This window comes from Urtica dioica, chromosome 4, assembly GCF_054948205.1.
Source record: "Urtica dioica subsp. dioica isolate 48M chromosome 4, U.dioica_male_clone48M_v1_H2, whole genome shotgun sequence".
NCBI lineage: Eukaryota > Viridiplantae > Streptophyta > Magnoliopsida > Rosales > Urticaceae > Urtica > Urtica dioica.
This window is the reverse complement of record NC_142759.1, coordinates 12,691,223-12,706,994: the sequence shown is the minus strand read 5'-3', so window position 1 is coordinate 12,706,994 and position 15,772 is coordinate 12,691,223. Positions and strand designations below refer to the sequence as shown.

General features: G+C 36.6%; 2 protein-coding genes across 2 annotated transcripts; both read right to left on the bottom strand.

The window, feature by feature from the left end:
• Nucleotides 1–1,712: 1,712 nt before the first annotated feature.
• Nucleotides 1,713–8,918, bottom strand: LOC149400539 (uncharacterized). Its single transcript, XM_089610446.1, has 8 exons — nucleotides 8,882–8,918; nucleotides 7,518–8,447; nucleotides 5,600–7,419; nucleotides 4,036–5,505; nucleotides 2,236–2,506; nucleotides 2,044–2,143; nucleotides 1,826–1,950; nucleotides 1,713–1,738 (listed from the first exon to the last, which is right to left on the bottom strand). Exons 1-8 carry the CDS (start codon nucleotides 8,916–8,918, stop codon nucleotides 1,713–1,715), a joined length of 4,779 nt encoding a protein of 1,592 aa, XP_089466572.1.
• A 4,446-nt stretch (nucleotides 8,919–13,364) lies between these two features.
• On the bottom strand, nucleotides 13,365–15,470 carry LOC149400538 (StAR lipid transfer-like protein). Its single transcript, XM_089611066.1, has 3 exons — nucleotides 15,183–15,470; nucleotides 15,014–15,095; nucleotides 13,365–13,654 (listed from the first exon to the last, which is right to left on the bottom strand). The coding sequence occupies exons 1-2, from the start codon at nucleotides 15,378–15,380 to the stop codon at nucleotides 15,033–15,035; spliced, it is 261 nt and encodes an 86-aa protein (XP_089467192.1). The 5' UTR covers nucleotides 15,381–15,470; the 3' UTR covers nucleotides 13,365–13,654; nucleotides 15,014–15,032.
• Nucleotides 15,471–15,772: the final 302 nt, after the last annotated feature.

Below are 15,772 nucleotides of genomic sequence, written 5' to 3'. Positions count from 1 at the left end.
AGTTCAGTTAATTCTTGGTTTTTTCTCAAGTCTGGTGCTTTCTTCCTTATGAGTGTCGGATATAGGTGCTTCAGCTATCTTCGTGTCTTGTTTTTCCTTTTCCACAGCTAAAACGATGGCACCGTCATTTTTTTCCTGATATTCTTGATGTGGTAATGACTGAGAAGATGAAACAGGGGCAGCGTCTTCAGCAGCGAAAACTATCGTGAACTTTGTTCCCGTGGTGTAGGATGCCTCATTCTTTTGGGTCTTTAAATAAACAATGTAGTTGTCTTTTCCAGAGAGGTCAAAGAATGGAACCAAAGTTTCTTGATCAATTGCCTAGCAAATAAACATAAATAATAATTAATCCTAAATCGAATAAGGATTGACAACTCAATTAGCAAACTGCATTTTAAGCCTAGGTAAAGTACAACGAAGACACCTTTTTTTGTCGGGCCCAAAACATTAGAAAGCAATAGCTAAAGTGTCATGAATTGCATGATTTCTCAATAATAAAATTTCCTTTTGTCTAAAATTAAATTCACCACGTTTGAGCAATAGTGAGACATTATAATTCAGTTAAAAAAATAAAACAATAAATGATCATTTCTTTCAAAAAATAAAAGACAACATTTTAATTTTATTCATGCGGTCTAAAAATGTGTTGGTAACATTTGGTTAGGTTAATGACTTACTTTTGATGTTGCATCAACAAAGTCCGATGCAGTCCCAGAAAATATTTTCTCAGCGACCCCTCCGAAAACAGTGGCCGATATGCAACCAGATGAGTCTTCAATATCCACAACAACTCTAGGCCTAATATAAAATTGATGTTTATATGATATTATATATTGTATAACAATGTACCTAGAATAAATAACTATTTTGCATCGTACCAAGGTATGGCTTTGGCTTGGGGAGTGTCACAAAAAAGGCATTCGAACAAGCTTCGCAGAGCTGATCCGGTCGATCTATGACATCTATCACAAGATGTGTACCAAAAAGGTTGTTTGGTGTTTGTAACAACAAGCTTACCCTTCACCCAGAATGTTGGTCTCTGTAAATTTAAAGAAATAAATAAATGATGATAAATCCGAAGAACTATGCATAAACAGCAAGAAGACTATTTGATTAAAAAAAAATTAAGCGAATAATGATGGGTTGCTATGGTTTAAATGTAAAATCAGGAAAGAATTCAGCATGTGAAAAAAGAAAATATTATACCGTTAGAAGCATATCATCGACAAGGCTGATTGGAACAATGTGATCAACGGGAGGAGGACGGAGAGGGATGGATGAAGCTTCATAATTTTTGTTGGTTATGATATCAAAAAGTCTAGAAGAGTTTTCGATGATCCTGTTTTACAATAGGAAGATACAAGTTAATTGACAAATATAATTTGACAAAATAAATTTTACTATTAATTTTTTTTTGTTTAGTAATATACCATTCGCGAAGCTGTTTTGCACCGTTGAATTGAGGTTCGATGACAAAGCAAGTTATAGGTTTTGTCTGGACATTAATAGTACCTGAAAAAAAATGCAAAAAGATAAGCGACATAAGCTACATTTTTTTTCTTCTTATTTATAAAAAGTTTTAACTAAGAAATTTGATGGTACATTAAACATAGACAATCAAAGTTTTTTTATATATGGTTTAAAAAGCCTTGTAAAGCTTATCTGAAATGTTCATTAAATGATCTAAATAGCACATTATGCATCTTCTAGTTCTAGCCTAGCACTGTCAACTTATCACCTAAATGACAAAATTCATGATAAGCCAATGATATGCCAAGTAATTTTACCGAATGTCCTGCTTGTAACTTTGTATTAGAGGACTGACCATTGTGCGACACAACACGTAACTGAAGTCCAGCAATGATTGGCTTCTTATGAATCATGGCTGAGAGTGTTTCGCATTCATTTTCGGTGAAAGAATCCCACATAGTTAGGGTGACGGTTTGTAATCTGAAAATGAGAATTTGAGGTAATGTATGAGTCAATATTGACTTGATATATAAGACTAATTGCATAAAATTCTTGAAGGGTGAAATTTCATACTCTGCATTCATAAGAATCAGCTCTTGGATTGTGCTTGAAGTTGACGCCTTTGTCTGGATTTTTCTTTTCGGACGAATATCTAAAACAACAGCCATGATATCTGCAGAAAAAAAGAAATGAGAATAGTTAATAAGAAATGAGAAGAGTTCAGCGAACAAATAAAAAAAGAAAGCTAGATGTAAGTTATATTACTGATATCTGAGACTTTGTCCATATAAGATTGAAGTTCAGAGAAAGGAGTAAAGTTGTAAGTAGACTCCAATAAAGTGGCATTGTTTTCTTCAACTTCTTGAATAGTTGTTCTCGAGTTTAGAATCCAATACAGCTCGTCATTGCGCTCTCTATATTCTAGTTTTGCTTCCTTGACAGACGCATTAGATATGAGATACGTTTTTGTCAGTTGCAATTTGTTTTGAAATGCGTTAATGGCTGAATCAAAAACAACAGCGCGGATCTTGTTTCCCTGAGAAAATAAAAGCAAAGATAAATATCATAGCTTTACAAAGTTTAGATATTAGTTTTGTTATAAAATAAAGAGACCTGTGGATCCACTAAGATCAGCGACTGATATTTTGTAGGACTTCGAGTTGATGAACGAGGTGTTGTTTTTTCAGCAACAACTATCTTTGCTGTCCAGCCCAATTCATCTTTTTGCACCTCTGGAATCAACTTGTATTTTTTTGATGCAACAAGAGTACTACAAATGTAGGCATGACTTGATGAATGATAAAGGTTGACAAAGTTGGGAAAATGAGTGTTTCGTGTAGCAGTGACATAAATGAATTATCAAATGTAGTGATGGAGTTAATATTTCTGAAACTAAATAGAAGCTTACCATGAACTCATCATGTGGAGAGAGAGTCAATATCTCAGATAAGTTGAGAGTAAAAAGATTGTGACAAGTGAAGTAATTTGATATAAAAGCATTGGTTATGGTATTTAAAGACCTGTAAGAAAAACAAAAATTGGCTGATTATTTTTCTATTAAATGTAATCTGTAGGTTCTTCATATTCTTGCTTCTTCATATTCTAGTGGAATGATAGAAGTGACATTATAATGTCAGAGTTGTTTCTTGGCTTAAAGTAATAATGTGACTCTTCATATTCCATTTGGTGTATGGTAAGAAAATGCAAAAGAAAAAGTTACATTTTTACTTGAGCTTCATACCTCAAGTTCCCTGACTCTTCCAGGAAATAACAATGAATTAAAAAAATGAGATATATTTTTAACTAAAAGTAACGTAACTTTTTGTCAGCCTAGAATTTAGAGGAGAAAGAAAAGCTTATTTCTTAACCAAAATTGCACATTATTTTACTAATTGTTTTTTAAGTATGTATATATATATATATATATATATATATATATATATATATATATATACATATTATAAATAATTGCCTAATATAATTCTTATTATGTATTTTCTGAATGTCCATTAAGAATCACAGTGACTTAGAAGTAATGTTGTAGCATTATTTAAAAATGGATTGGGAAAAAGGCAGAAGTGACCACAATACTTGAAGGAAATGAACAATGCCAATACGTTAAGGAAATAAACAATGTCAATACGTGAAGGAAATGAACAATGTCAATACCTGAAGGAAATAAACAATGTCAATGCCACCATATCGAGCTTAGGAAATCAGTTTAAACTCCAAAAATGAGGTTGTCTTAATGACCACAATACCTGAAGGAAATGAATAATGTCAATACCACCATATCGAGCTTAGGAAATCAGTTTAAACTACAAAAATGAGTTTGTTCTCATGTGAAGGAAATGAACAATGTCAACAATGGCAATACCACCATAACAAAAAAAAAAATACTACTTTTACTGGAAATTCATCTTCCTAAAAAAAAGTTTCATAGCTTAAAGTCTAAAAAAATACAAAAAGTAAGTAATATACAAATGTAATGGAATATCATGTACCTCATGTGTTACAAGATGAGGTAATTATGCAATTGGAATCAGTATTCGCCAAGGATAAGACCTCGTGATAAACAACATTCTTTGTGCACGGAAGAGAAATATTGTCACCATCATTTGGCTTGATCAACACCTTTATAGAACCAGAATTTCTAGCCCTCGACAAAGCAACGTATAATTGTCCGTGTGAGAACACATGCTCCGGTAAATATAAACCAACATAGTCCAAAGTCTGTCCTTGAGCTTTATTAATTGTCATTGCAAAACATGGGCGTATCGGAAATTGTCTACGCTTGAAAGCAAATGGACATGAGTTGGTGTCAAGTGGGATAAAAGGAATCCTAGGTAGGAAAACTATTTTCCCTGAGTAATCACCCCCAACTACTTCAGCATGAATAACATTTCTTTCAAAATGTTTGCAAATTAGCCTTGTTCCATTGCATAGTCCCTCTGATGAGTTGATATTTCGCAGAAGCATCACCGGGCAATTTTTTTTTAGGATCAATTCGTGAGGAGGTATTCCATTAGGCACCAAAGTATTGAGAAAATCTTCAGTAAAATGTTGACCCACACCATCAAGGGGTTCATCAAAGCTGTAATACTTGACAACATCTCCAGGGAAGCGATCCATCAGCAACTTGTTGATTTTATCAACACATTCATTTTTAGGTGTCAGAATGACGCGACTAATTATGAAACGCAATTGATCGGGATGTAGACTAACCTTCGGAAAGACAACATCTACTAATCGGGTTAAAGATGTGCCATCATCAATAAATGGTAAAACCATATTATTTTGTAAATGAATTCTATCAGAAGAATCACATGGTTCTTGTCCATCTCCGACCCTGAGCAAGAAATCTGAAAATGTAGAGTCTAACCTTGCTCTCATATTTTGAACCAACTTGATCTTCGTAAAATATTTCCATAAATGCGAATGAACAAGGCTAGCATTCATAATATCTTTTTTAGAACCTTTTGGCACCACCGGCAACACTTGACGAAAATCACCTCCCAGAACAACGACCTTTGCACCAAAAGGTAAGGAAGAATTGTTCACATCTCGCAACATTCGATCAACAGCCTCAATCGCTCGCCGGGGCATCATTGGTGCTTCATCCCATATTATAAGCTTTGTTAACTTAAATAGTTTGGCAAGAGACGACTGTTTGGTCACACCGCAAACAGAGTTCTCATCTACCTGGAGTGGAATTTTAAATCTTGAATGAGCAGTGCGTCCGCCAGGCAATATACCTGCTGCTACTCCAGAAGATGCTGTTGCAAGAGCAATTTGATTTTTAGATCTTACGGCAGCAAGCAATACACGGTACAAAAATGTTTTCCCTGTCCCTCCAGGACCGTCAATAAAAAATAAACCAGGCTCCTCTGAAGAAACTTTATGAAGAATCTGATCAAATGCTTTTTTTTGCTCGGTGTTTAGCATATTCACGGCGTGGATATCATCATCGGAAACGCATAACTCCATTTCTTCGGAAATAAGTTCTGATGTATTGTCAAATAATCGAGAATCAACCTAAAAATTTACAGAGAATCAATTATCGTAATTTTTTCCCATTGGTTAAAAAATAAATAATATTTCATGCACTATGTATAAAGCCATCACCAACCTGGAAATTGACGAGAAAATAGTCGTTGATATTTTTCCCCATTGGTTCAAGAATGGAGTTGATGTTTTGCAATGCTAGAACTTCTGATGTGTGATGTTCTGAATGAACATTAGTATAGTCTTCTGACATTGGTCCTTTGAATTGGTCCCACAATAACCGTGGGTCACGAGGGCTGCAAAACGAAAGAATAGTGGCAAACAATCTGCGGAGTGCACAAGGCATTTGATAGGTAGAAGCTTCTCTCAAACATACTTCATAGCTATCATCTCCATCAAGAAGTCCGTGGAGCAAAGCAGCTTCTCGAAATGTAGGAGCATGGATCCCATTTACAGTTTTCAAGTCATCAAAGGATGTGGGGCCAGTAACATGGTTTAATAACAGCCGCATATAGTATCTTTCACCCTCAGCAAGACTGGCAGTAACTACTCTTCCAATGGCACCTTTTATTTTCCTTCGAGTCCATATTTTTTCACGTTTATTCCACACAAAGTGCTCGGGAAATTCCCTATACAACAAAGATTTAGCCTTTGAATTTTTCAGATTCATCTCAAAGAACTCTGTAAGCATAGTTCTTTTAATCATTTCATCATTGACCAATGAGTGAAGATCAGCATCATTATCGAACGTGACAAGTTGACCTTCCAGGAGATGCAACTGCAATGAGCAAATTGGAGGATGCATTTCTGTTACAGCAAAACCATAGAGTCGCCATGTTGCCTCAGGTGGAGAAATCCATCTAGCTGTTTGGTAGACATCTATCTCATTTAGCATATCTGTCGAGGAATTTTCGCCAACCCCGAAACATACCCGATCATGGCCTTTGTACACATATTTATACAAATATTTAACAGCCTTGATGGTACAACAAACCTCAACATTTAGGTGACAGTCAAACTTTGCCAACAAATATGGATTGTAAGGAACAACCCACTTATTGTTTAAATCATGGCCACGAACCCGAACTTTGCAACCATTATCTCGGCGCCGATAAATGGGATAAGAGTCATCACTTTTTTGTGTACGAGAACAAAATGACTTCGGGTAGGCACTCTTGCATTTTCCACTACTTTTCATGCATACATTTTTTGGATTCAACGAACCGCAAGGACCATGCATCATGTGTTTTGCAACAAGAGAGTGTAAATGAGGATGTTTGTCTTGGTTTGGGATTTCAGCTGAAACAATGTTATCGTAGTTTTCAGGTCCGATGAGCTTCGAGTTTTGATGGAGAATAAGCAAGAAATGAGCATGCGGAAGACCTCGCTTCTGAAACTCGATCACGTAAACATAGGCAGCAACAAACCCCAAAATTTGTCTCTTAAGTACGTCGTTCTTCAACTCTTTAACTTTTGCTCTAAACACACGCGACACCAAGTCTGGCCTATCTTGAGCCAAATCAGTACTTCCTAATTGTTGCTTGATCTCTGGCCAATTTGGGTTGCAAGTCATGGTTAAGAAGATATCCGGCTTTCCGAATCGTTGAACCAGAGTCATAGCATCCATGTACCTCCTACGCATATCTCGAGGACCACCTGTAAAAGTAGCGGGTAAAATAACTCGTTTACCAATGTCATGGCCTTTAGATTGACCCATATCAACACTGTCTATGATTCCTTGGTAAAGATCCGCTCGTATTTCTTTTTGTTTATGCCGAAAGTAGTCTAGCCTTTGTGTCTCCAATTTGACGTACATATCAACCACATACTGCTGCAATAAACGGCCCGAAGGCAACAACAAAGTCTTCTGTAACGGCCTTATCTGCAATCTATAACAGTAGTACTCACGACAAGAAACTGAAGCTCTAGCATTACTTTCAAAAGCTGTGGGAAAAAAAAAAGAAATTGGAAAGAGCTCATGTCAATTAACATGAAAAACTAAAGTATTTCCAAGTAGCATGTACCAAACACCACAAACATACATGTCGTCTCATTTGTTATTAGCTCGTCAATCGAATCCATTTCATTCATATGAGGGAGAGATGAGTGAACAAAGTTGGTTCGAGTTCCACTTCTTTTAGCTTTAATTATGCCTCGGTGCCATCCAGCATCTCCATAGGGAAATAATAACGGATATTGAAGATGATCATAACACCCAAAATAATAATTAATTCTGTATTTATCTCCGGCTTTAGCTGAAACAAGGATATCACGAGCGTTGATGCCATTAGTTGAATCCACATCAACCCATAAGGCAGCAACTTGAGACGCTGAAGGGGCATTATAAACCCGTTGATCAAGCCCAGGATCGCAACGAATTGATATTTTCAGGTCCTCCAAATCTGGAACATCTTTAAGACTCCGGAAAAATTGACAGTACGGATTAACTTGTAGGATTTCACGTATCTTTGCAAGCAATTCCATATTCAATGAATTAGAGAACTGTAATCGATTTTCCAGTTCATGCTCAGTGTCGTAAAAATACAATTGTAGAAAGGCTGGACTCTTATCTTTTGGTATCAACTGATTGATAGTATGGTGAACTTGCCCTTGGATACGAAAAGTATATATACCTTTATCCATTGAGCTCAGTTTTTTGTCACAATTAACTCCAAGGGACGTGAAAGCGAAGCTACTGTTATAAATTCGAGCGCATCTTTTGAATTGTCGTGCTTCCTCGGCCGGAGACACAAATAACTCGTACAGTTCTTGAGGCACGTCATTAAGTTTTAGCGTAACATATCCATTGGAGCAACACAACCCCTTCCTTTCAAACTGAAATAACAAAGCCCCACAATATGTGCAAACAGTTGGCTCGTCAAGCACGCTAGATTTCACAGGAATTACATTCAAGCTGAAGTTGTTTTGTCTTCTCCTTCTGAATTTGAGGCGGCAAGACGAAGACGAGGAGCCTAAAATAGAAAGAAAATAAAATAATAACAAAAATTAAAAACGTAGGGCTTCAAGTTGTGAAGCGACCAGAAATTGTTAAACTGAATGCAGATCATGAACTTGATACGAGGACAAAACCTGGTATTGGATCAAAAGAAGTTCGTTCATGAGCGGTTGGAAATGTTTCGCAAGAAGTATTTTTCTCCGACACTTGTGGAGCATGGGCAGTGATGAAACGGCGCCTCTTGCATTTTTTTTTCATTCAGTATCAAAGACCTTTTCTTTCGTGCAGCAGCCGCAAGATGAAGTTTTCGTAATTTTTCTGGATCCACGACGGTCCCATGAGGTAAGTTATGAGAGCCAAATGTTTCAGTAGAAGGACACGTAGTCTTATTTATAGAACAATCAAATGTTTTTTTTCTTTTCTCGTTTAACAAGAAAGTTCGCCTATTACGTGCATTTGCCGTTTGAATGTGTTTCTCTATATCCATCGGTATATCATGAGAAGAAAGCGAAGTGTTAGGTGTACAAGTAGTACATGTATTAACAATCGTAGTAAGAATTTTAGGTACAATGTTTTTAATTTTTTTTTTCCTCATGGACATGGCTTAAGAGTTTGCTGGAGATCCTTGGATGAAGGCTAAGCCTAAAAAGTTCAAAGCAAGAATTCTCAATTTCGTTTGTTATCAGTTCTGTGGGAAATGAAGTGCAAGTTTAGGAAAAATTAAAACGAAGAATTGCAAAATACTAATTAAAAAAATTTCTGTTGTCATCGGCAAACTTGGTAAGTAAAGATAAGACTCTGAAATTTCAGTGCTCTCGGAAAACATATAACACCCAGCCCCTCAACTATATTGTTAAAAAGAAGGGCTAACCTATAGAACGACGTGAATGCCTATGCGGTGACGAGACCACAATCTAAGTCCGAATCCGACAAAAGCTAACTATTTCTTTTTTGCCTGTGAAAACAAGCCAAATAAAATTATTATGGATGTATGGGATGAATAAAAAAAATGCCAAATTAATATCAATAGATAGCTCAAATAACAGTAATTTTTTTTATATAAAAACAAGCACATCAGAACCATAACATTATACAGTGTCATCAAACCAAGAAAGCAGTAATAAATAAACTAAGACTAAAAAATGGTAGTACAAAGGAAAGAGAACAACTAATCTCCGCTGACCTTCACACTGGTTGAGAACGATGGCCTCGCTGCGACAGCATTGGGCGTCGAAGTATTTCTCCTCCGGAGACTTTACCTACCTATCACCCAAAAAAATTCTAATGGGTCTCTCTCTCTCAGCAAGGATTTCAATCTGTCTATATATGGAATCTCATAAATTTGCAAAGCTATGTAAAGTTTTCGGGTATTAAACCTTGGTAATAACTGAGCAATGTAACGTACAGCAATTGAAGTTCCATACCCCCCATTTCATACCAATATTTACACGGATACCAAAATTTTATCTTCAAAGCGTATTAAAAAAATTTCCAGATAAATTCATCAACATCAGGAAGTGGTTCAAAGTTTTTTTGTTTTGTCCTATGTAAGTTTTCTCAGGAAAAAAACAGAGTAAAGAGAACAATTATTTGCTAGTGACCTCCACCTTAATCGAGAACGATGTCCTTGGCGCGACATCGATAAGCAGCAAGAGAACGAGGTGCTTCGAGTTTCAGCGAAGGAGTTTCAACAGAGTTAAACCTACAAAACTTCCTTGGCGTCGCCGCCTTCAGCGACAAAGCCGAGAACAAAGCTGAAATGTTCGGAGCAGATTCTCAAAGCGAAAGATCCCGAATCGAATTCCCAACTGGAGAACAGAGGCGAAACGATCGCTGGCTCAGAATGAAGTTGAAGAAAACGAGTAAGATCTCTGAGATTGTTGGGTCCAAAGAAGAAGAGACTGAGAGGAAATCCCAAACGGAAAGACTCGTAGCTTAGCTGAACAAGAGAAAGAGGTAGTGATCGAAGAACTAAGTATGAAGCTGAAGAGAACATAGAGTGGACCGAGACCCGAAATCAACTAACGAAAGAATGAGAAACGCTGAAGAAACGGAAAGGTCTCAAGCTCAGAGCCGAAATGAGAGTGAAGCGTATGGGAATGAATTGTTAATAGCCACGTGTCTTTCATTGAGGTGCCGACGTGGCAGCCATATAAGAGGTGCGATAATAGGAGGTTCTCCTTATTAACTTTGTTATGGATATAATATATATATATATACTAGTTTTTTAGCATCGCGCGTAATGATTTTAGCATATTATAAATGATAATAACAAGTAAAATTTGTAGAGGTTAATTTGTGTTATCAAGATTTGTAAACAATGGACACCAAAGAAATCGGCAATCAAGAAAAAACCCTTAAAAATCATAAACGAATAATAAAATGTAAAAAATTTATATTGTACATTGATTAGACTTTCATGGGTAAATAAGACTTGCGTTCGCTTTCCAATGAAATATGGAGACACATATAAGGTGAAGGAAAATAAATATCAAAGAGAAACTAATAAAGAAAATATAAAACTAACATACACTCAAAATAATATATATTTAATTATTAAGAACATGGTTATTTTCGTTTTTTTACTATAATATATTTATTTTACAAAACGCTAAATCAGTTTTTGTTACCAGGAACAACTGTTTTATAAACAATTTACCAAACACTTTGTCATTTTTTGAAAAAAAAAACAGTTTTTTATAAAAGCACTTTTTTAAAAAACAAAACTATGTCAAACGGGGCCATAGTATAATATAGCATTAGTAATTATGATTATAAATACATAAAAAAAATTACACAAAATATATTGATGAGAGAGAGAGGAAAAAAACAATATATATATATATATATATATATATATATAAATTACAAAATAGATTGGAAAAAAACTAAAAAAAACAAAAAAAAAAAACGAACCAATGAAATATGGAGACACATATAAGATGAAGGGAAATAAATATCAAAGAGAAAAAGAAAGATAATCTAATAAAGAAAATATAAAACTAATATACACTCAAAATAATGTATGTTATTGATATAGTATAATATAGCATCAGTAATTATGATTATAAAATAAAAAAAAATTATACAAAATATATTGATGAGAGAGGGAGAAAAAAAAACAATATACATAAATTTTTTTTTACAAAATAGATTGAAAAAAAAAACCCCCCCCAAAAAGGCAAAGGCAAAAAGAAAAAAGAAAAGAAAAGAAAAAAAAAAAACCAACCGGAAAAGGCAAAGGCAAAGAAAAGAAAAGAAAAGAAAAACCTAAAAGGCCGTCACGTGTCGCCTCCTGGAGACGCCACGTGGCGGCCCCAGGATGAAAGTTGGAGGAGAGTTCCTCTTTATTATCTATGTTATAGATATATAGATTGACATGAGAATATTTGAAATCATGGTCTTGCCCTTCGACTTTCAAATATAGTTCAAAATTTCATTTACCCCCGGTTTCCTCTAGAGTGTAGACCTGAGGAAATTCCTAAAAATAATTATCAATGTTTTTCCCCGTTTTATATCCACGTCATTTTGCTGTTACACAATCAAGTAGTAGCACTACTCGTTATTTTTTGTCTTTTAAAGTGAAAACGTTGAATAAAAAAAGCAAGTAGTAATTAACAGAAATTCGTGATTACTAAGATAATTGATACGTTTCAAACGGTGTTTTACATAGTAAAAAATAAGTGAGGACTCACACTCTCATCAACAATATTTACTTACTTCATCACATATATATATATATATATATATATATATATATTGATTTTGTTAATTATATATGTTAATCGCGTTTTTGGATTAGCACTAAGAACCGTCCGTAGTTTGATCTAGGGTCGGACCCTATGACCGCACGTAGGTTGAGTTTGGTGAAGTTATTCTCTTCTCGTTGTGTTTGTGTTCTTCGTGTTCATCGTGTTCTTCGGATCTTCTAGCGTCCGGGTCTTCAGATCTTCGAGTCTCCGGGCTTTCGAATCTTCCACGTTCTTCGCGCTCTTCGTCGGGTGTTTGAATCCTTGCACTTTCACCTAACCACAAGAAAACGTGAATCTAGAGGGACGCGGAGTGTTTTCCCTCGACGCGTTCTCCGACGCTCAACATTAGTCGTGTTGTATTGTGTTTTTGGTAAACGATTTGTACTTGTCTCTATGTTTTCTAGAGAGAGAAAGTGGTGGTGTGATTTTTGTAGAGTTTTGACAAGTTGAGAGAAACTTACCTTGTGTTGTGAATGAGTGAGATATTTATAGGGACCAAGGAGTTTGGTGAAGAGTGCTTGGTTGAGTGGTGGAGATGACCGGGTGGTCTTGGTCGAGTGAAGACGACCGGGTGATCTTGGCCGAGTGAAGACGACCGGGTGATTTTTGCCGAACGAAGACGACCAGGTGATCTTGGCCAAGTGAAGACGACCGGGTGATCTTGGCCGAGTGAAGACGACCGGGTGGTTTTGACCGAGTGAAGACGACCGGGTGGTTTTGACCGAGTGAAGACGACCGGGTGGTCTTGACCGGGCGAAGATGACCGGGTGGTCTTGACCGGGTGAAAATGACCGGGTGGGTCTTCTTTTTTGGCCGACCGGGTGGTCTTGGCCGGGTGAAAATGACCGGGTGATCTTCCTTTTTGGCCGACCGGGTGGTCATTCTTGTGATTTTGTCTTGAAGATTTCTCAAGGAACCTAACTTGAAAACATTATTTAAAAGTATTTTGAAATACATTTTATGAGAATTAGACTCGGGTTTGACTTCATGCATATGTTCATGGGTTTGGGCCTTGTGCGTTGACTTGACGTGTCATTTTTTGTTCTTGGGGTAATTTCTACCTTGTAAAAATCTGACCCAACAATATATTTATTACTGGATATCAATTGGTATGGTAATCGGTATATCATTGGTATAATAGGTGGTAAGTATTGTTATCTATTTATAGGTACCAATCCATATATCAGTCGTCAATAATCTATATATTAGTCAAATCATAACTTCAGTCGGTATATTTTAACCATTGCCCCAAACCATTATTTCTACAGTTTCCAATTTGATATCCCTATTTTGTAACACAAAATCTACACTCATAATATTATTGCTAAATAAATAATGGACAAAAAAAAAATATTGTCACGAGTTTGGCAACCCAAACATTTTCTTTTCCCTCCCTCTCTCTCTGGCTAGCTTTTTTCTTGGGACAGAAACTTCTCCAGTGCATTGACATCACGGCCTTAAGTCATTCTTCCTGAGATTAAGGTGTTAGAAAACGCAACATCAGTTAATATGACATAAATATCCTCTTTGACAGGGTTTTGCTTGTTCCAAAAGTATAAGCTGTACTAAGTACTAAACACTAAAGGAAATGTGAAGTACATGTCGGAGAGTTTTAGAAACATTGGTAACAAATGTTTTTGGGTCACACTTTAAGTACATACTGCAGAATTTATCTTTAGTAGTCAAGTCATATAATGTACTTCCAACTCTGATGGCTTAATTGCATGCCCACTTAACTCGTGTATAACTATCCCCTCTGTTTATGATCTTGAAAATAAGTTTTTTTTTTGTCTGAAAGTGGGCTGGGAACGAAGTAGCTTGTCTTGATTTGTTAGGCCACAACTAAAGGACTTTGAAGTTTGAAAACCAGTGCAGTGTTTCTTTGGCGCGAAGACTGAAAACGAAATCCTTTATTTGTGGCCGGATGCGAAACAAGACAAGTTGTTAGGCACCGAAATCTTGTGAAACACATTACAGTTTGCTCGAGCATCGATAACCAAGGTAATGTAATCAAAGGCCTAATCTCTGAGTTTATGGAAAATGGTAGTCTGGTAAGCTTGTTGCACGCAAACCCACAAGCAGAGAGCCATTGTCCTTTAGCTTTGTCAAAGAGAATCGACATTGCTATCGATGTAGCCTGGAATTTATCTTCACAACAATATCGAACCTCCAATAGTACATTGTGACTTGAAGCCGATAAATAATCTACTTGACCAAGAAAGTATCGCATATGGTGATTTCAGTTTGTCAGGAACTATTCCAAACGAAAATACAGAAAATGTCCACAATCATATAGACATGAGCAGACTAAAAGGAACTACTGGATATGCTGCTCCATGTATTTTAAAATATTTCTCATGTTCTATACTCGAGATTATTATAGAAAGAAAAAACGTGAGATTTCGTAGAATAAGGCATGGGAATCGAGGTATCAATGGAAGGAGATGTGTCTAGTTTCGGAATCTTCTTGCTCGAGATGTTCACGGGAAAGAGACCCAACAGCAGAAACTTACTTTTGAGGAATTAAAAGTAATGAAACCTCAGACAAACACTATCTTCAGCTCATGTCTTTCAATGTAACCCACAGTGATCTATTTCCATTGTTTTGCAGGAATTAAAAGTAAGCCTAGCCTCCCCAACTAGCTTTTTTGAGGAAGGTATTCGATCGAGGTCATCGTACGGATTCTTTCAGCGTAATTTTTCCATTGTACCAGCGAATTATAAGTTATAATTTGATGTACGAATATGAACTTCGAACCGACAAGTGTAAGCTCTATATGTTCATTCACTTCAAAGTAAATCATATTGAATATTTAGAAAAAAAAAATACCTCGAACTGAAGGCTCATTCTACGCCTCCGGCGGCTTAATCTGAGCCCTAATGCTGGCTCCGAGCTCAACCGCGTCTTTCATCTGCGATACCATACAACGACAAGAAGCGAGTTATATAAATAGAAATCAGAGAAGGAATTTCGGCGCGGCGAGTGTTGCGACGGTTACCTGGCGGATTCCGGCGGCGTGGAGGAGCGAAACGGCGGCGCAGGCGAAGGAGCTGACGAAGAGAGTAGCGACGCCGAAGGCTTTGACCGGCATCAGGTTCGGATTTCCGTTACTCTTCCGTCGCACCGCCGTGACGGCCCACGCGAGCTGGCCGGCGCTCCCCGCCGCCCACCACCACTCGCTCCTCCGCTCCTCCATCTTCTCTCTCTCCCGGAACGGACTTGCCTTTACTTAACACGGGCTTTCGCTTTTTGGGCTCGATATTGCCCACAAAGCCCAAAAGGTTTGAAGCAAGGGAAATGACTGCTAGTAATTTCAGTACTTGCACAGTAACTTTATTTTCTTCAATTAGACAGATCTAGTATGCTGTGCCTAATGTGCAATCTCTATAATTATCCTAATGTGCATATTTTTGTAGAATTCCACACTACTTAATGTGCCTAATTGGACATTTCTGGTGCATATTTTGTAGAATCAACCATTTATTACTTCAATAATATGTATTATGTGCAATGTCTATTTTGGTCTTAAATTTATTTTCTTTAAATTATTGTTCTCTTTTTTCTTATTTTCCCTCTGTTTTTTTTTTT

What these genes read in the sequence shown, in the direction of transcription:
- LOC149400539 (XM_089610446.1), bottom strand. Translation starts at nt 8,918, where the DNA reads ATGGATATAGAGAAACACATTCAAACGGCAAATGCAC. An exon ending in GGACAAAGTCTCAGATATCA is followed by an intron (nt 2,144 to 2,235) that starts GTAATATAACTT and finishes TTTTTTCTGCAG; the next exon opens with ATATCATGGCTGTTGTTTTA. An exon ending in CTGATTCTTATGAATGCAGA is followed by an intron (nt 1,951 to 2,043) that starts GTATGAAATTTC and finishes TCTCATTTTCAG; the next exon opens with ATTACAAACCGTCACCCTAA.
- LOC149400538 (XM_089611066.1), bottom strand. Translation starts at nt 15,380, where the DNA reads ATGGAGGAGCGGAGGAGCGAGTGGTGGTGGGCGGCGGGGAGCGCCGGC. An exon ending in ACGCCGCCGGAATCCGCCAG is followed by an intron (nt 15,096 to 15,182) that starts GTAACCGTCGCA and finishes ATGGTATCGCAG; the next exon opens with ATGAAAGACGCGGTTGAGCT.